At 45.4% G+C, this 17,727-nt stretch overlaps 2 protein-coding genes across 3 annotated transcripts in view; one reads left to right on the top strand and one right to left on the bottom strand.

The window, feature by feature from the left end:
- clasp1a (cytoplasmic linker associated protein 1a) overlaps positions 1 to 17,727 on the bottom strand; it is a 991,009-nt gene that overhangs the window by 372,990 nt on the left and 600,292 nt on the right. The window lies entirely within an intron of this gene.
- Positions 1 to 17,727, top strand: part of gli2a (GLI family zinc finger 2a) — a 256,466-nt gene that overhangs the window by 218,624 nt on the left and 20,115 nt on the right. For both annotated transcript variants that reach the window (XM_028808058.2, XM_051930297.1), the window contains 3 exons: positions 3,942 to 4,152; positions 9,798 to 9,908; positions 12,643 to 12,783. In XM_028808058.2, the coding sequence (XP_028663891.1) occupies positions 3,942 to 4,152; positions 9,798 to 9,908; positions 12,643 to 12,783 (463 nt within the window). The remainder of the gene's footprint in view (positions 1 to 3,941; positions 4,153 to 9,797; positions 9,909 to 12,642; positions 12,784 to 17,727) is intronic.

Below are 17,727 nucleotides of genomic sequence, written 5' to 3' on the forward strand. Positions count from 1 at the left end.
CATCCAATTCAGAGGCACTTGGGTCAGTCTTCTTCTTCTTCTTCTTTCAGCTGCTCCCATTAGGGGTTGCCACAGCGGATCATCTTCCTCCATATCTTCCTGTCCTTGTCATCTTGTTCTGTCACACCCATCACCTGCATGTCCTTCTCTTAGGCCTTCCTCTTCTCCTCTTCCCTGGCAGCTCTATCCTTAGCACCCTTCTCCCAATATACCCAGCGTCTCTCCTCTGCACATGTCCAAACCAACGCCATCTCGCCTCTCTGACTTTGGCTCCCACCCATTCCACCTGAGCTGACCCTTTAATGTCCTCATCCTGTCCGTCCTCGTCCCACCCAATGCAAATCTTAACATCTTTAATTCTGTCACCTCCAGCTCTGTCTCCTGTGCCCATATATCATAGCTGGTCTCACTACCGTCCTCTAGACCTTCCCTTTCACTCTTGCTGATACCCGTCTGTCACAAATCACTCCTGACACTCTTCTCCACCCATTCCACCCTGCCTGCACTCTCTTTTTCACTTCTCTTCCACACTCCCCATTACTCTGTACTGTTGATCCCAAGTATTTAAACTCATCCACCTTCACCAATTCTACTCCCTCATCCTCGCCATTCCACTGACCTCCCTCTCATTCACACACATGTATTCTGTCTTGGTGGTCCTACTGACCTTCATTCCTCTCCTCTCATATCTCCACCTCTCCAGGGTCTCCTCACCCTGCTCCCTACTCTCGCTACAGATCACAATGTCATCAGCAAACATCACAGTCCACGTGGACTCCTGTCTAATCTCGTCTGTCAACCTCTCCATCACCATTGTAAATAAGAAAGGGCTCAGAGCCGATCCCTGATGTAATCCCACCTCCGTCACTCCTACCGCAGACCTCACCACGGTCACACTCCCTCGTACATATCCTGTACAACTGTTACGTACTTCTCTGCCACTCCCGACTTCCTCATACAATACCACAGCTCCTCTCAGTCACCCTGTCATATGCTTTCTCCAGGTACTGGGCACAAAGTTAAAGAGAATGCCAGTCTGTCACACAGCCACCCACATTCACGGTCACACTGCCTGACTGGCACATCTTTAAGGGATGAGGTTCCGGAGAAAGATGGAGGATTTTGGGAAAAAAATGACATGAAGGCACAGAGAGAACATGCAAAGTCCAGGCAGACAGCAATCAGGCAGGTGACTCACACTCAGCTAAGCACCGCATCTTCTTCATCGTCTCCACTGCATTGTGGCCAGGACCAGGCCATCTGTACCTCATACAAGGTACTCAGGTGTCATTACATATCCTGTACACACACACACACACACTTAGACCTCAGGTGATGAAGGGAGGCCATCAATCAAGTCGCTGCGAGGAGAGCTTGGCCTACTTTTCTTCCCATTGTCTGCTACTTGTTTCTTTTCTCACCACATTACTTCTCTCAGATTTAAACTCCGCACTCTGTTGGCGGGGTGGCCTTGAGTCCTTTTAGCCTTCTGGGTTATTATGGGAACAGTCAGCTTGATGTGTGGTCACATGGCTAAGACGGGAGTTTATGGCCTGACCTCACCTTAAAGAGGATAAACATCTGTGAGTTTGTCTCGTTTCTGTGTGCCTCTCATTCCAACAGATGGAGCATCACAAACATTTGCGGTGATGATATTCACCCCATTTGTCATTCCAACAAATGGAGCATCAGAAATATTTATACTGATGAATTTTATTTCTGCAGTCGTGGCCAAAAGTTTTGAGAATGGTACAAAGTTTGCTGCTTCAGGTTTTATGACGGCAATTTGCATTTACTCCAGAATGTTCTGAAAAGGGATCAAATGAATTGCAACATCCCTCTTTGCCATAAAAATGAACTTAATCCCAACAAACCCATTTCTACTGCTGCTGTTGTGAAGGCTTCAGGGCGCACAAGAAAGTCCAGCAAGTGCCAGGACCGTCTCCTAAAGTTGATTCAGCTGCGGGCACCACCAGGGTAGAGCTTGCTTAGGAATGGCAGCAGGCAGGCAGGCAGGTGGGAGTGAGGCAAAGACTTTTGGAGGATGGCCTGGTGGGTGTTAAGATGGGCAGCAAAGAAGAAGCCAAGAAAAGGGACAGACTGATATTCTGGGATTGGACTGCTGGGGGAACGTCATTTTCTCTGATGAATCCCCTTTCTGATTGTTTGGGACACCTGGAAAAAAATGACGAGGTGAGCGGCACTACCATCAGTCCTGTGTCACTCCAACGAGACCACTCATGTCACATGGGTTTGCTTCTCACTCACAATTTGGCCTAAGAACACAGCCGTGAATAAACAATGGGAGCAAAACATCCTGCGAGAGCAACTTCTGCCAACCATCTAAGAACAGTTTGGTGACCAACAATGCATGATGGAGCACTGGGCCATAAGGCAAAAGTGACTCGGGGGAAACAAAACAACGAAATCTGGGGTCCATGGCCAGGAAACTCCCCATTGAGAACTTGTGGTCAATCCTCAAGTGGCGGCTGGACAAACAAAAACCCATAAATTCTGATTCTGCAAGAGTGGGCTGCCATCAGTCAGGATTGGGCCTTAGAAGTTGACGGACAGACAGCCTGCCAGGGAGAATTGCAGAGAGGGGCCTTGAAAAAGAAAGAAGAGCCAACACTGCACATCTTGACTCTTTGCACAAACTTCATGTCATTGTCAATAAAAGCCATTGAAACTTCTGAAGTGCTTGTAATTCTACTTCAGTATCCCAGAGAAACGTCTGACAGAAAGGTCTAAAAACACTGAAGCAGCAAACTTTGTGAAAACCAACACTTGGGTCTTTCTCCAAACTTTTGGCCACGACTGTACCAATGTTTGTGATGCGCCATCTGTTGGAATGACACGTGCCAAGTATTTTATTACTACGTGCGTTACAAAACACATTCCAAAAGATGGTGCACTGCAGATGATAACGCTGAGGTCTGCTCTGATTACTTAGATTTCAACCTGCCTTAGATGGGTTAGCACAGCTAGTTAATAAATACATATTTATTTATTTATATCCCGTTTATCTAGATTTGTTTTTGAATTTTACTAAATGGCATTCAGTTTACTCTGAAAATATGAGGAAACAGATTTTCTGGTGTGGTGAGACACAAATTGAACTCCTTGGGCAGGATGTCAAGCACTACGTCTGGAGGTGACCAGGCACTGCTCATCACCTGCCTAATGCCATCCCTATAGGGCAACACGGTGGTGGCAATTTCATGCTTTGGGAGACTGGTCAGAATTGAGGGGACGATGAATGTGGCCAAATGCAGTGAGGACCATAAAGATAACCTGCTCCGTAGTGCGCATCACCTCAGACTGGGGCGATGGTTCTCATTTCTGAAGCACAAAGCCAAGACAACGCTGGCATGGCTAAAGGACACGTCTCTGACTGTCCTTAAATGGCCTTGACTTAGACCCCACAGATCAGCTGTGGAGAGACCTGAAGACGGCAGGTTATGGACACTTTCCATTCAGTGTAATGGGAGTTTAAGAGAATCTGCCAGGATGAATGGAGGAAAAACTGTTCAAATCCAGGTGTGCAAAGCTTGTGGAGTCCCACCAAGAAAACCCAACGTTGGAATTGCTGCCAAAGGGGCTCCTAAGAAGTATTGAATTCAGGGTCAGATTTGCAAACCTTTCTGAAAACATTATGTCTCATTGAGTGTAGACTGATAGGCCAACATAGCAAATGTATTCCTTTAAAATTAAATCTACCACACAATAAAGCGTGCAGGAAGTGAAGGGTTGTGAATCCTTATTGAATCCACCGTAATAAAGACGCCTTGGCTTGCTCGATGAAGTCACTGTAAGGACTGATGGCAGCGCTGAGTAGCTAAGCAAGTCATTTCCAACATGCATTGTACACATTGATCCAGGTGGTCTTATATACATTTGTAGTAATCTCCTTTGCTGTCTTTTTTCTCTCTATCCATCAGCCCGGCCTTCACCTTCCCACATCCCATCAACCCCATGGCATACCAGCAGATTCTGAACCAGCAGCGGAGCCTGAGCGCGGCCTTTGGTCACACGCCACCTCTCATCCAGCCTTCTCCTACATTTGCCTCCCGGCAGCACGTGGCTGGCATCTCCACCCTGCCTTCGCCTTCTCACAACAACAACGCAAGCAGCAATTCTGACTCGAACCAGGTAAGATAAGACCCTAGTTATACCATGGAACTGGCCAAAGAGGGTCTCAGTAAATATCACCTTTATGTGAATGAAGCATAAGTGACTAAACATCAGGGTGTGAAACAGTGGATGTGGACGGACCCTTGGAGTGCTCATTATGGAGCAAAGGGGCTTTTCTTAACAGGCCCATCCATATTCAGCCACATTTGTGGCCATTTAAAGCAGGCCACAGCACGGAGCGCCATATAGTGGGACAATGCACTCTTTTGTGTCGTTTCTGCCACATTTGCAGGATGCCTAATCTGAAAAGACACCTGTTTTCCAAATTAAAAATGCGCAGTGTAAAGGGTAAGTCGCGGCCTTAAAGGGTAAATGTCAAGTTTAAATGGCCAATGTCCACAGTAAATGGCAAGTCGGGATTAACACTCTAAAATTGCAAATGGTAAATTCCCAAATCTTGGCATTTTCTTCTTAAGTTTGCTATTACCGTGATTTTAATAGGGGGTACAGGCCACAAAATTTTCAAAAAGGCCAAACCATTAACATGCAAAGGTGGGAAAAAAATAGCTTGGATCAGGAGAAGAAACGTAACCGGAGAGCAAGCAAAAGTCATACCTGGGAATGCAGTGGCTCAAGCACCAAAACCCATCAGACGAGAATCAAAGAGCTGAAGTCAAAAAAAAGAACTTCACAGGCCACACGTTTGGGTCGTAAAACTGGGCAACACGTAACAAAAAAAAAAATGAATGCACCCGTAACAATGCAAAAAGACAATGAAACAGTAAAAACAAAATACAAACTAATCAAACAAAGTCATAAGCAGGAAAACAACTGTTATGAGCTGGGAGAATTGGTGTAAGGCCTCCAGAAAGACCCAGAAAATTCAGGGCCAGATCTTCACTGGCCAGACCAGAAGAGGTGCACCCCAACTCAGCCAGGTCCCAAAGATGACTTGCAGGCTTCAGCCAGCGCAGGCCCAAACGTATAACAAAGGCCCCAAATGAGGAGAAACGGGACCACTTTAAGACCAGTAGAGGCCGTAAACACTTGAAAGATGTTGGTGCCCCTCTATCAAATTCAAAATATAAACAATAATAAACTGTAAAATAAGATTTTGTTTTTTGAAATGAAACAAAACTTACAATGAGATGGAGGGATGTGAAAGCCCCGTTTTGTGGAACCTGCTTCAGCTGTTCCATTTTCAATTTTGCTCCACATGTTCCATGCTAAATCCGGCAATGGGACATTTCTGTGGATGCCCTAAGCACGTGTTTATTTTGCTTAACACTTAATTCAGCCCTGAGGAGGAGTGACAGTAAACCCTCAACTTGTATAAAACGGGCAAACAGGATCTCACCATAAATAAAATGAACTAAAATTGAAAAGTATAAAGAAAAGCTCAACAGAGCAAAAGAAACGCAAGGCAATGGTAAGCTAAGAAGTCACAAAACAAAATCCAGTAAACAGAATCCTTCATAATCAATAACCAGAAATTCAACAATAATAAATTGTGGCACAGTGGGTAGTGCTGCTGCCTCGCAGTAAGGAGACCTGGGTTCGCTTCCCGGGTCCTCCCTGCGTGGAGTTTGCATGTTCTCCCCGTGTCTGCGTGGGTTTCCTCCTCCCACAGTCCAAAAACATGCAGGTTAGGTGGATTGTTGATTCTAAATTGTCCCTAGTGTGTGCTTGGTGTGTGTGTGTATGTCCTGTGGTGGGTTGGTGCTCTACCCGGGATTGGTTCCTGCCTTGCACCCTGTGTTGGCTGGGATTGGCTCCAGCAGACCCCTGTGTTTGGATTCAGCAGGTTGGAAAATGATGCACTCACACAACTCCACAGTAAATTAATGATTCCCAACTCCTGAGCCTTCACAGCTTACTCATATAGCCAGAGGGAGGGCTCAGGAGTCCTGATGTCAGGCTGCTCCACTCACTAGCATAACCATGAGCGAGTCACTCCCCCTGCTGGTGCTCCAATTTTTCCGAGCATTCAGAAATGGAACCAATTGTATCTCTCCAGTGCTGTAAGTCACCTTGGATAAGGGTATCAACCAAATAAATTATTTAAATATCTAAAACAATAAAGAATTTATATTTTATCTCTCTATTATAATAAAAGAGATCTTGAGTCAATGCGTGATCTTCTCGGAAGACACTTTGACGTCCCGTGAGACAAAAGGACAGCTACTGTACAGACTTTTAAATGACCGACGCACAGCGCAACAAGCAGAACACGCAGCTTGGCATCTCCTTAACGTGTGTTTAGCCCCCTCCCCTTCACAACACAAGCGGAAGAGACACACAGTGGCTGGAGTGTAGCCCGGGTGGGGGGGGGTGGGAGACAAGCAGGGGGCAAAGCCCCCTAGTTTATCAAAATGAAAACAAACATGAAGACCTTTAAATTAAGTGCCAAAATGATTTGCCTAGGGAGGCAATCTAAAGCAAAACAAGTCCAAATATGCAAAACAACAGCAACATCCAAAAAACAGTCGGAAAAATAAAATTACAAAAAAAAACAACACAATTTAAAACTAATTAGTGATCCTCTGAGGGCCTCACTCCCCAGCTGGACACTTATACTGTATGTATATATATATATATATATATATATATATATATATTATATAGACTGAGGGTGGTCCCTCAGCAGTGATGTCATGGTGGCCCCGCCTCTTCCATCTGCATAAAGCAAGGACTGTAACTTGAAAGGCTGCGCACACAATACATAACTGATAATCATGGAAACAACAAAAGCGTACTAAAAATACATAAAAACAGAGAACACGTAAAATAACAGAGATGGTGATAAAACCCAAAGAACAAACCCTGACATGACATAACAGATATTTGACATTTAAGCCGGACTTCAGTTATATAAAGTTTGACATTTGCCTTTTATGTTCGGCGTTTTCACTTTACGTTTGCTCACTTTAACATTAGCAGTTTAAGTTTGACGTTTGGTGTTCACTCCGGAGATCTGCCATTCACTTTGGACATTTGTCACTTTACACTTGGTGTCTCATTTGCTGTTTACGGCGCACACTTCTCACTTCAGCCTGATTTCTCAGGTTTAGGTTTTTCCAGCAACCCTGCAGATTTGCCATTTAAGTTTCCATCCATCCATTTTCCAACCCGCTGAATCCGAACACAGGGTCACGGGGGTCTGCTGGAGCCAATCCCAGCCAACACAGGGCACAAGGCAGGAACCAATCCCAGGCAGGGTGCCAAACCACCGCAGGACACACACAAACACACCCACACACCAAGCACACACTGGGGCCAATTTAGAATCGCCAATCCACCTAACCTGCATGTCTTTGGACTTTGGGAGGAAACCCATTTAAGTTTCGTATTTGTTATTCACACTGGAAATTTGTCATTAAAGTGTGCCTGCCATATGCATTTTAACGTTTTCAGTTTACATTGCCATTTAAGTTTGACTTTTGCAACTCATTTTACAGATTTGCCTTTGCACTTTCACTATTCCTGTTTGATTTTTTTTGCCAGTATTTCTGGATATTTGCATTTGAAATTTGTAAAATTACGCTGTACGTTTACCATTTGAGTTTTATTTTGGCCAATCACCCGATGTAATTGCCATTTATGTCATTAGTTCGTTATTTAAATTGAACATTTGACATTATGTTTGAAGTTTTTTTTTCAGTAGCTCTGGAGATTTGCCATTTAAGTTTAGCATTTGTCACACTAAGTTAAAGCCTGTTTTTGGAGTTTGGCTGGACATTAGTGGTTTATACATACAAAATGAAAAATGTTATTTTAGGCTGATCATCTTCTGACTGCGGAAAAAATAAATGAGGCTGCAGAAGTGAGTGAGCAGTTGTACAAGTGACACCCAATTGGCCCCTTCCAACGATGAGAGTCACAGTAACAAGTAATGACAACCACAGACCCCATCTGGTCACTCGACTCTTCTGTAGTGTTGTATGGGACAGTCAGCCATACAGTCTGACACACTGGCACGGCCTTGTAGGTTACAGTGACACTACGGTCCTATGAGGCAGCAGTACTCAGGGCCGTTCTTAGGCACAGGCAAAGTAGGCGACCACCTAGGGCCCCCACTGCTAAAGGGCCCCACCCGGCCTTTTTTTTTTTTTTTTTAGCCATAACCAAATACAACTTACAGGTCCATAATTCAGAAGTACAAATGGTAGAAGTATCAGTATGGTTACACGTGAGCAGAGAGGAAACAGTGACGAGAGGCAGCATCGATGGTGACGGCGGGCCCTGGGCTAGTGGGCAGGCAGATCACGCTCCTCACCTGCCAGGGCGTCTGTGCAACATATCAATCATAATAGTTTAGCATTAATATCCGCTGAGCACAAAGTCGTCGACTCCCTCGATTATTCAGACTTAATCAGAGACTTTGCAAATATGAAAGTATGCAAGCTGTTTTTACATTAAAGTTTGATTTACATGCTACGTTAGGCATAGTCAGTGGGCTCCTTTGACATGTTTCCTCTCAAATGTGATACATCTATACATCTACTCTCTATATAGAAAATCCTAAGCTTAAAAGTGCATCGATTTTATGTCACGTTTTTTGTCACGCTTATTTTAAAACCTACATGTATATGTTTGGTATCATTCTTTTCAGAATTTATCGAACTTTAATGTGATGTTAGATGTTCTTATTCCGTTTTTAAATTATAAATGTAAAAAATCAAGAAGTCATGTCCCGCGAGACGAGACTTTGTGCCAGGAGATTTAACTACGCCCAGGGCCGGAAATAAAAGACAAAGAGTAAATGACAAAGACAGCTGCTGTACGGGCTTTTAAATGTTCGAAGTGCCGCGCGAGATGCAGATCACGCCCCACGGCAAAGAGGAGGTTAAAAAAAAAAAACAAAATAAACGGTATTTGTATCCCATTGTATCACCGTTTGGGAGGAGCGACCGCGTCTCCCTGGGGTGCGTTCAGCCCCCCTCTTCACAACACGAGTGGCAGAGACGTGAAGTGGCTAACCTTTGCCTAGGGCCCCCAAAAAAACCTAAGAATGGCCCTGATGGTACTGATGCCAACATCCAGCAAAGGCCAGCGTAACACACACGCTCAAAGAAAGATTCATTCCAAAGCTCCATGACCAGCAGTCCCCTCTGGCCGCCCATATGAACCTTAATCCCTGGCATTTTTAGTTTCAGGATCAGGAATCTAAAATTGCTCCCTGGCAGGGGACCCCCGGTGCGACAGGTCCGATGGCGAGCCTTCAATGTGTAGAGAGAGCAGTGACACCTATTGGTGGTCCATGTCATAGTTGAACAGTCCAGAAGTGTTCAAAGTTTCCTTGGCCCTGGTGACTCAGTGAGGCCTGAGTGTCATCACAGATGGCCGTTTTAGAGTCCGACTACTAGAATATAAAAAGTGCACAACTCCCCCCAGGATCTGAGTGGCTTACATCCATTACGGGGCACTCTGATTGGCCCAAACTGTCCTTTTTTGTCTTTTTCCATTGTGCCTTTTGGCGTGTTGTATACAATTCTTATTATATATAGATGTACAGCGTAAACTGTTTAGTCTCAGTGGCGCATTTCACTTCTTAAAATGCATTTCTTACAAGATGGGAACGTGGTAATTATGCACCATCAAAGGGAAATATTAATGTTGGTCTTCCTCCAATTTTTTTTTTCTTTTCCTGGCTGTATGTGTAGAACGCAAGTGGTGAGTCGGCCGTCAGCAGCACGGTGAACCCAATGATAACCAAGCGATCCAAAGTGAAGACAGAGATGGAGGCTCTGAGGCCTGCCTCGCCAGGAGCTCAGGTAACACGGGGTTAAAAGATCAAGCTGCAGGCGCCAGCTGTTTGACGGAGAGATTTACATGCCGACTTTAAGTGGGCTTTTACGCTGTCTCTATGAAGTGTGCATTAGCAAGAGATCAGAAAAACGTGCAGAGGAAGAAATAAAGCATTCATTTGAAGTAAAGAAACGGAAGACGAGGGTGACGTCCCGAGTCCAGGCGGCATCCCCACTGGATTCAAACAGGACTCCCTTCTGTGGTCCGGCTACGCTCTAATTGTTTGGTGATTCTCTTTTGTCTGATCACTGCTCTGATATTTGACCCTGGGGAGGCCTTTAGTCCCCTGACCCACAAGCCATTCCTTTGAACTATATAAAGGAAAAACTCCCAGTGATAAGAGCTTTGCATTCATTCATTTTTTTACTCTTTCCAACTGCCAGGTCTCTTCATTTTAATGAAATATGGGGCCGCGTTATTGTCATCCAGGCCCTTTTTTTTTTGTGTGTGTATTCTTCCTTTTGACAAATTCCTCATTCGCGTCGGGTTCAGAGGCAGGTTTCTGCATGATGCATTGGGCCGGCTACAAACGGAATCATCTAGGGGCCGGGAGAATTGATGAAGATAGCATATCGGGGAAAGATAAACATGCTGTAGTCAGCACGTTACGGGTGAAGTGCTGCGTCTCTGGAGCGCGGCAGCTTAGGTGGAGAAACCGCACAATCTGAAAACAATTTGAGCCGCCTCGGGGGCATGCCTCTAGAAAGGCAACTTTTCCGCCAGATATCCTCAAGGAAGACGTACCCTGGAGTCACGTTTGCTTTATCTTGTGCCAGCAAAAAATAGAGCGATTTTCACCCCATATTTGACTTTGTTTTTGACTTCTCCTGTATTCTCATTTCGTGACGTTTCTGCTCAGTATCTGCTTATTTTGTTTGTTTTTTAAGATACTAAATCGCTGTCATGGGTTGTTCATCCTCAGAAAACAAGTGGGAATGAGGGGCCGACACGTCACGCCTATGTGGCACTACTTATTTTAGGACCCAAATCCCAACCAACGATGAAATGGGAAAGAAATCCAGCTGTTTGACGGATGCTTTAGCGCTAAAAAACAAGAAAGAGAGTAACTGGGATGAGAAGTAATGGGAGTAGAGTATAGGCTGGAAATCGACCACACTGCCACGAAAGTGCAATCAGAAATATGATGGGACTTCTTCAACACGTTGAAGGCCAAATACCAGTTAACTCGTAGTAGACGATCAATAAATAGACATCTGCTATGATTAATCACGTCAGCCGTCAACAGCGTCAAATAAGAGCATACCTGGGAGTGACGCAACGCAGGGCCGGATTAGGACCTCTTCAAAGATTTTGGTACCTCCATATATATCTATAAGTCAAAATGTAAACAATAATAAACCAGAAAATAAAATTCAGTTTTTCGAAAATTATCATATGTCTTGCAGCGCTGCACTGCACTCGCTCTCAGTGGACGACTGAACGGGACAACCGACATGACCAACACTAGAACGAGAGCCTCGGTGGGCCGTGTGGCAGATACAAGATTCTAATTTTGTTGTAATCCCAAGATTAATTTATATCATTAACCTCGATTCTTATTTTTATTATTGTATGTATGTATGTAATTTTTTCATTTAATGTGCAAGCTTAGAAACGTACAGGAAGATAGAGGGATGTGGAAGCCCCCTTTTTGTGGCACCTGCTTCAGCCGCACCATTTGCACTTTTGCACTATATGGTCCGTGGTAAATCCAGCAATGGAAACATTCTGTGATGCCCCCCCAACCCCCTCCCATTCCCTTGGTGCCCTCCCCCAAACCTGCCCCCTCACCTTCCCTTGGGACCCCAACCTTTTCCCTGCATTCATGATAGATAGATAAATAGATAGATAGATAGAAAGACATGAAAGGCACTATATAATAGATTAATAGATAGATATTAAAGGCACTATATAATAGATAGATAGATAGACGTGAAAGGCACTATATAATAGATTAATAGATAGAAATGAAAGGCACTATATAATAGATAGATAGATAGATAGATGTGAAAGGCACTAAATAATAGGTAGATAGATAGAAATGAAAGGCACTAAATAATAGATAGATAGAAAGAAATGAAAGGCACTATATAGTAGATAGAAATGAAAGGCACTATATAATAGATAGAAATGAAAGGCACTATATAATAGATAGATAGATATATAGAAATGAAAGGCACTAAATAATAGATAGATAGATAGATGAAAGGCACTATATAACAGGTACTGAAGTGTACAGATCAGAGTGCAGAGCAGAACTGATTTGCTTGTTACAAAGATGGCGGTTTTAAGGGTGAGCAGAAGAAGTGATGTCAACAATAGGGGCCAGAACTGGAAGTGACGTCATCGGGGCCAGGTGGAATTTCCTGTAACTGGTTTTCAGAGAAGTGAGAGAAAGAGTCAGTGCACTCTGCCACCCCCTGGTCGGACATGGAATTACTCTCATTCAGGCCCTTTCGCCACCTCCCATGCGCACGTGTGTGACAATAGACAGGATTACATTATTATTATACAGTACATACTGTACATAACATGAATACATAAAGAAGGAAGGTGCTATAAAAATGAAGTTTTTTTTTCCTTTTTTGCTCTTGAGATAATTGATTTAGCTTAAGGAATTTTGTATTATAATGAAGTTATAAAAATTAAACGATGTCCAGATTTCCCATGATGCACTAAGTTTCTTTGTGTTGATCTCAGGATCACCTGACTGGAATCCTTGACCTCAAAGAAGACTTTGATAAAGACGACTGCAAACAAGAACCTGAAGTGGTCTACGAAACCAACTGCCACTGGGAGGGCTGCACTAAGGAGTACGACACGCAGGACCAGCTCGTCCATGTGAGTCTCGGGGGTCCTTGACGATGGTCACGGGGTTTTCACTTGAGTGCATGTGTCAGTTTTTTCCTCAGATAGCTCACCTGTTCTTGTTTGTGGACACTTCATTGTTGTTCGCAAGAGGATTTTTCAGAAATGCTTTATTTAACAATAATTTATCCAAGATACACATTTTAAATATTACATGTGTCACATTTGTGACACAAGTAATTTATTTATTTTTTATGAATGATTTCTTATTGTTTGCTCTTGTTAAAATTGGGTGGCCATTGACGCTCATTGTGTCAGAAAGATTAAAAGTTGTCCTCGATCGTCACCACTAACATCCATCCATCCATCCATTTTCCAACCCGCTGAATCCGAACACAGGGTCACGGGGGTCTGCTGGAGCCAATCCAAGCCAACACAGGACACAAGGCAGGAACCAATCCCAGGCAGGGTGCCAACCCACCGCAGGACACACACAAACGCACCCACACACCAAGCACACACTAGGGCCAATTTAGAATCGCCAATCCACCTAACCTGCATGTCTTTGGACTGTGGGAGGAAACCCACGGGGAGAACATGCAAACTCCACGCAGGGAGGACCCGGGAAGCGAACCCAGGTCCCCAGGTCTCCCAACTACGAGGCAGCAGCGCTACCCATTGCGCCACCGTGCCACCCATGGAGAATTCCTTTCAGTTCAAATCCCACTGCTGACTCACTGTGAGCCCCTCAGCTGGCCACTCCCATTAGAGTCACACTGCAGACTTCCAGAGCTCCGCTCCATTTCTGGGGGTGTCAGTGGTGGTCCGTGATGCGCCCGAGTTAAGATTCGGGTTGTGAGACGGTTATCTGACTCAAATATTGATGACCATCAGGTGACATAAACATGCAATCCAATTGGCAGCGGAGCTCCGGGGGTCTGCAATTGGACCCAGCTGGCCAATTCCCAGTCCCCACAGCTCAGTTTAGAAGATTTTGTGCGGTGCTCATGCTCAAACCTCTGTAATGTTAAACGTGACATTTGCGTGTCATAAAACACGTCAACGTGTGCAGAGAGTCTGAACTGGAGAGGAGTGTGTGGTAAAGAGTTAAGGGGGACGTTTATTATAAAAGTTGGAGCTTCATGTGTGAGAGGACTTCCTGCTACTGTAATGTCAACTTAAGTTTGTGTAAAATGAGTGAGGTCCTGTGAGCTGATGACCTGATCGTCCGCACTCTCCGTAGTTTTGGACACGTTGGGCCCCTGAGAGGCATTTCCTATTTGGCACAGGACCTCGGCTGCGTGCGGCCGGCTGCTGCTCCGCTGTGTTGTTGTACTTAATTACAGCTCATCACGCAGCGAGTGACAACTTGTTCCAGTGTGCTTCAGGCTCACCTCTCTGTGACAAAGAAAAGAAGAAATCAAAAAGACAGAGCAGGAAAATGGCAGAGTGACGCTGAAAGTGTGCTTGACTTGTGCTGAGTAGTGAGCCTGATTGACTACATGGCAATGGCTGTGGCCTCTGAACCCAGAGCTCACTCAACAGAGATGGCAGCACAGGGTGAGGGGTCGGGACATGGCGGCGATGGTGGGTGGGTGGGGGGTCACAGACCCCCCCAATACCCGTGCACCTTTCTAACAGAGTGGCCAGCCAGCCTGATTTTTCTCTTCCAGGTTAATAAAGCCACAATTATGGCTGGCGAGGAGTTGTCTCAAATGAAGACGTTGCTTCTGGACATGTTCTAGTCCAGCCTTTGTGAAAGAAACCCGGGCGTCAGCAAGCCCAAACCCCGACACGAAGACACAAGCACAGTCTCGGGTCGACTTATTCACCTTTGCTCTTCTAATAGTAACAAAAGCACAATAAAATGATACCTGTTTTCCTCTCCACAATTCTCACCACCACACTGCCCTCCTTCTAGTCCTCCAGTCAAGTCTTGCTTCTCAAGCTCCTGGATAAAGGAGTGCGGCCCCTTTTATTACAGACCCAGGGGGTACTTCTGGTGCCAGGGCAATCGCCTGATCAAAGCACTTCTGGGTCACATGGAAGTCCATCACAGTAGGGAGCTTGTCTCCTAGCAGCGCCCTCTTGTGGCACCACGTGGCCCAAGCAGGGCTGCCCTGTTGGACTACATTTCCCAGCATGCCCTGCTGACTTCCCACTGGGCACTGATAACCAGGGCTGCTGCCATCTAGCGTGCTGGGGGAATTAAACCAGTGATATCTTTTCTTTTTAATGGGCTGTCCGTCCACCCTGTCCGGTCCTTCCTTCCGGGTCTGCACCCTCTCTTGGCCGGGATGCCCATCCAGCCCATGTGGCATCTGCACCTTCTTGTAGTGGAGCAAGTTAGTTGACAGATGAGAACATAAGAACGTACGAAAGTTGACAAACGAGAGGTGACCATTGAGTCCATGTGTCGCCCATTTGTGCAGCTGTGGAGCTAAACTTTCCCATTGTCTCCTCCACACCCTTCTTAAATGTCGTCCAGGTTTCTGCTTGAGCTCCATGTTTGCTCCAGATTCCTACAACTCCTTGTGTGAAGCACTGCTTCCTGGCTTCGTTCCTAAACGCACTTCCCCTTAATTTCCATTGATGTCCTCGAGTCCGCGATTCACTGTTTATTTTATTGACTCCTTTGAGAACTTTCCATACCCTGATTAGGTCCCCACACAGTCATCCCTGCTCAAGGTTTAACTTGTTTAACTATTGTGACAGACGGGCCGGGACGCCCACAGAATGGAAGGATGGGGGAAGGCAACCTCTTTGGGACGCTACTTCCCCCAATACATTAGATGGCAGCTTCTCTGCAGTGTAGCGGTGCCCCGGATTCCCGCAGGGCACCATGGGTGATGTAGTTTTATCACACAACCCTGCTGGGTACCATGGGTGCCTCCAGTGGACGCTTTGAGAGAACCTGGGGAGTCATGATTAAAGAAATTAAGTTCTCCTTCTGACCCGGAAGTGCTAGTAAGTCACAGGAGAGGAAGAGCAGAAGTGCTTCTGGGTCAGGAACTATATAAAGGACTGCTGAAGACCCAGCAAGCAAGCCGGAGTCGGGTGGAGGTGGACAAAGCTTACTGGGAGGTGTGGAGGAGAAAGAGAGAGAGAATTGTGTTCATTGTATTTCTTGGCTGTGGTGCTTAGGGCACTGTTTATAAGAAGAAGGAAGAATGAAAATACTTCTTAGTGCTTTTACCCTGTGCCCTAAATGTCTGTCTGTTGGATTTAAAGGGGCAACAGTGCCACCTAGCATTAACACTATGTAAGAACTTAAAAGATTGGACAAAGGAGGCCAAGGCCATTCAGTCCATCAAGCCAGTCTCTTTAGCCAATAGCTGAGCTGTCCCAATGTCCCCTCCAGATGCTTCTTCAAGTCTGTCATGGTTTGTTCCAGATTACCAGATGGAAGGGACACAACCAGAAAACAGCATTCCATTATTAGCCTGATTATCATGTTCAGCATACTGGGGAGGTGGTGCCTGTCACAGCAACACCGGGTGCAAGGCAGTAACCGACCCTGGATGGGACTGTACTTATGCACTGACACAGACGGAGCCAGTAGGGAACTCCTAATTAACCTGCCATCTAGGTCTTTGGAATTATTTTATTTTATTGAATTTATTAAAATCAAATAACATTCCAGACAAGCAAGTCAAATTTTGTAAAACGAGGTTCGAATCAAATCATGAGAAAGGATTAATTTAAAACTAAACATGGAGAGTGTGAATGATGAGCTGGTGCTGTCCCACATTAACTGCAAAAGGGTAACAAAAACGCAAAGACTGCCCCGTAACACTCAGACTAGTTCAGTTATGACGTAGAAAGAGATTGTTAACAGGCTGTGGAGCTCCACTCCTTAGGTCGCTTGAATCTGAAGTGACGCCTCCATTGGGTGGTCTCGCGTTTATGGCCCAGGGAGCAGAAGGAGGGCCTGAATCAGTTGCTATCACTGGGGCAGTTTCAGTGCACTGTGGAGGAGAAAGAAGACAAGGCAGTTAGAAACAGTGCCCCCTCTCGGCTCGGAGTGGTAGCGCATACCTGGGAAGGACTCAGAGGGTGACCCTCAGACCCTCACGTGTGTGACAAGGGAGAACAGGCAAAGTTCACATAAGCAGGGACCAGGCATGGCTTTTGAAATGGAGACACTGGACATCTGAGACAGCAGCGTTCTGGCTACTGTTCTGCCCCAAGTAATAAATGCTTGCCTATTAATTATTAATTATAGTATATAGCAACTTTCAAAACAAAAGAACTTTGCAGAGCAATCAAGAATACAATAAAAAGGAGGTCTTTGAATTTTGTCTTGTTTACACCCATTAATGAACAAGGAGGAGGGCAGGTGATCTGATTGGTGGACACGGATTGGTCCCGCCTCTGGCTCTTAATTATTTTCAAGGTGCCATTAGATGCATTTTGACAGTTTTTTGGAGTTTAATGCCAAGGAAAGTGCGCTTTGAGGCAGTGCACAGTCTGACAGGTAGCAGGTGCAGTAGAAAATCAAATTTCCTTTGCATTGCATGTGCTTCTTTCTTTCTTTCTTTCTTTCTTTCTTTCTTTCTTTCTTTCTTTCTTTCTTTCTTTCTTTCTTTCTTTCTTTCTTTTGGCTTCCAAATGTTCCTCACACTCCTTGTGGTATCTCAGGGGCATAGAGGGATGAGTGTCCCCATATTTTCAATAGATTGGCTGGCCCAGTGCTGAGTCAGCTGTGGAATGGCCAAATGGGGAAGGCAGCTTGATGGCCGAGGTCTCCAGGACTCTATCCATCCGTCCATTATCCAACCCGCAATATCAAATCTACAGGGTCACGGGGGTCTGCTGTTGCCAGTCCCAGCCAACACAGGGCGCAAGGCAGGAAACAAACCCGGGGCAGGGTGCCAGCCCACCGCAGGGCACACATACACACCCACACACCAAGCACACACTAGGGCCAATTTAGAATCGCCAATCCACCTCACCTGCATGTCTTTGGACTGTGGG

Source organism: Erpetoichthys calabaricus, chromosome 8, assembly GCF_900747795.2.
Source record: "Erpetoichthys calabaricus chromosome 8, fErpCal1.3, whole genome shotgun sequence".
In the NCBI taxonomy this organism is placed as follows: domain Eukaryota; kingdom Metazoa; phylum Chordata; class Cladistia; order Polypteriformes; family Polypteridae; genus Erpetoichthys; species Erpetoichthys calabaricus.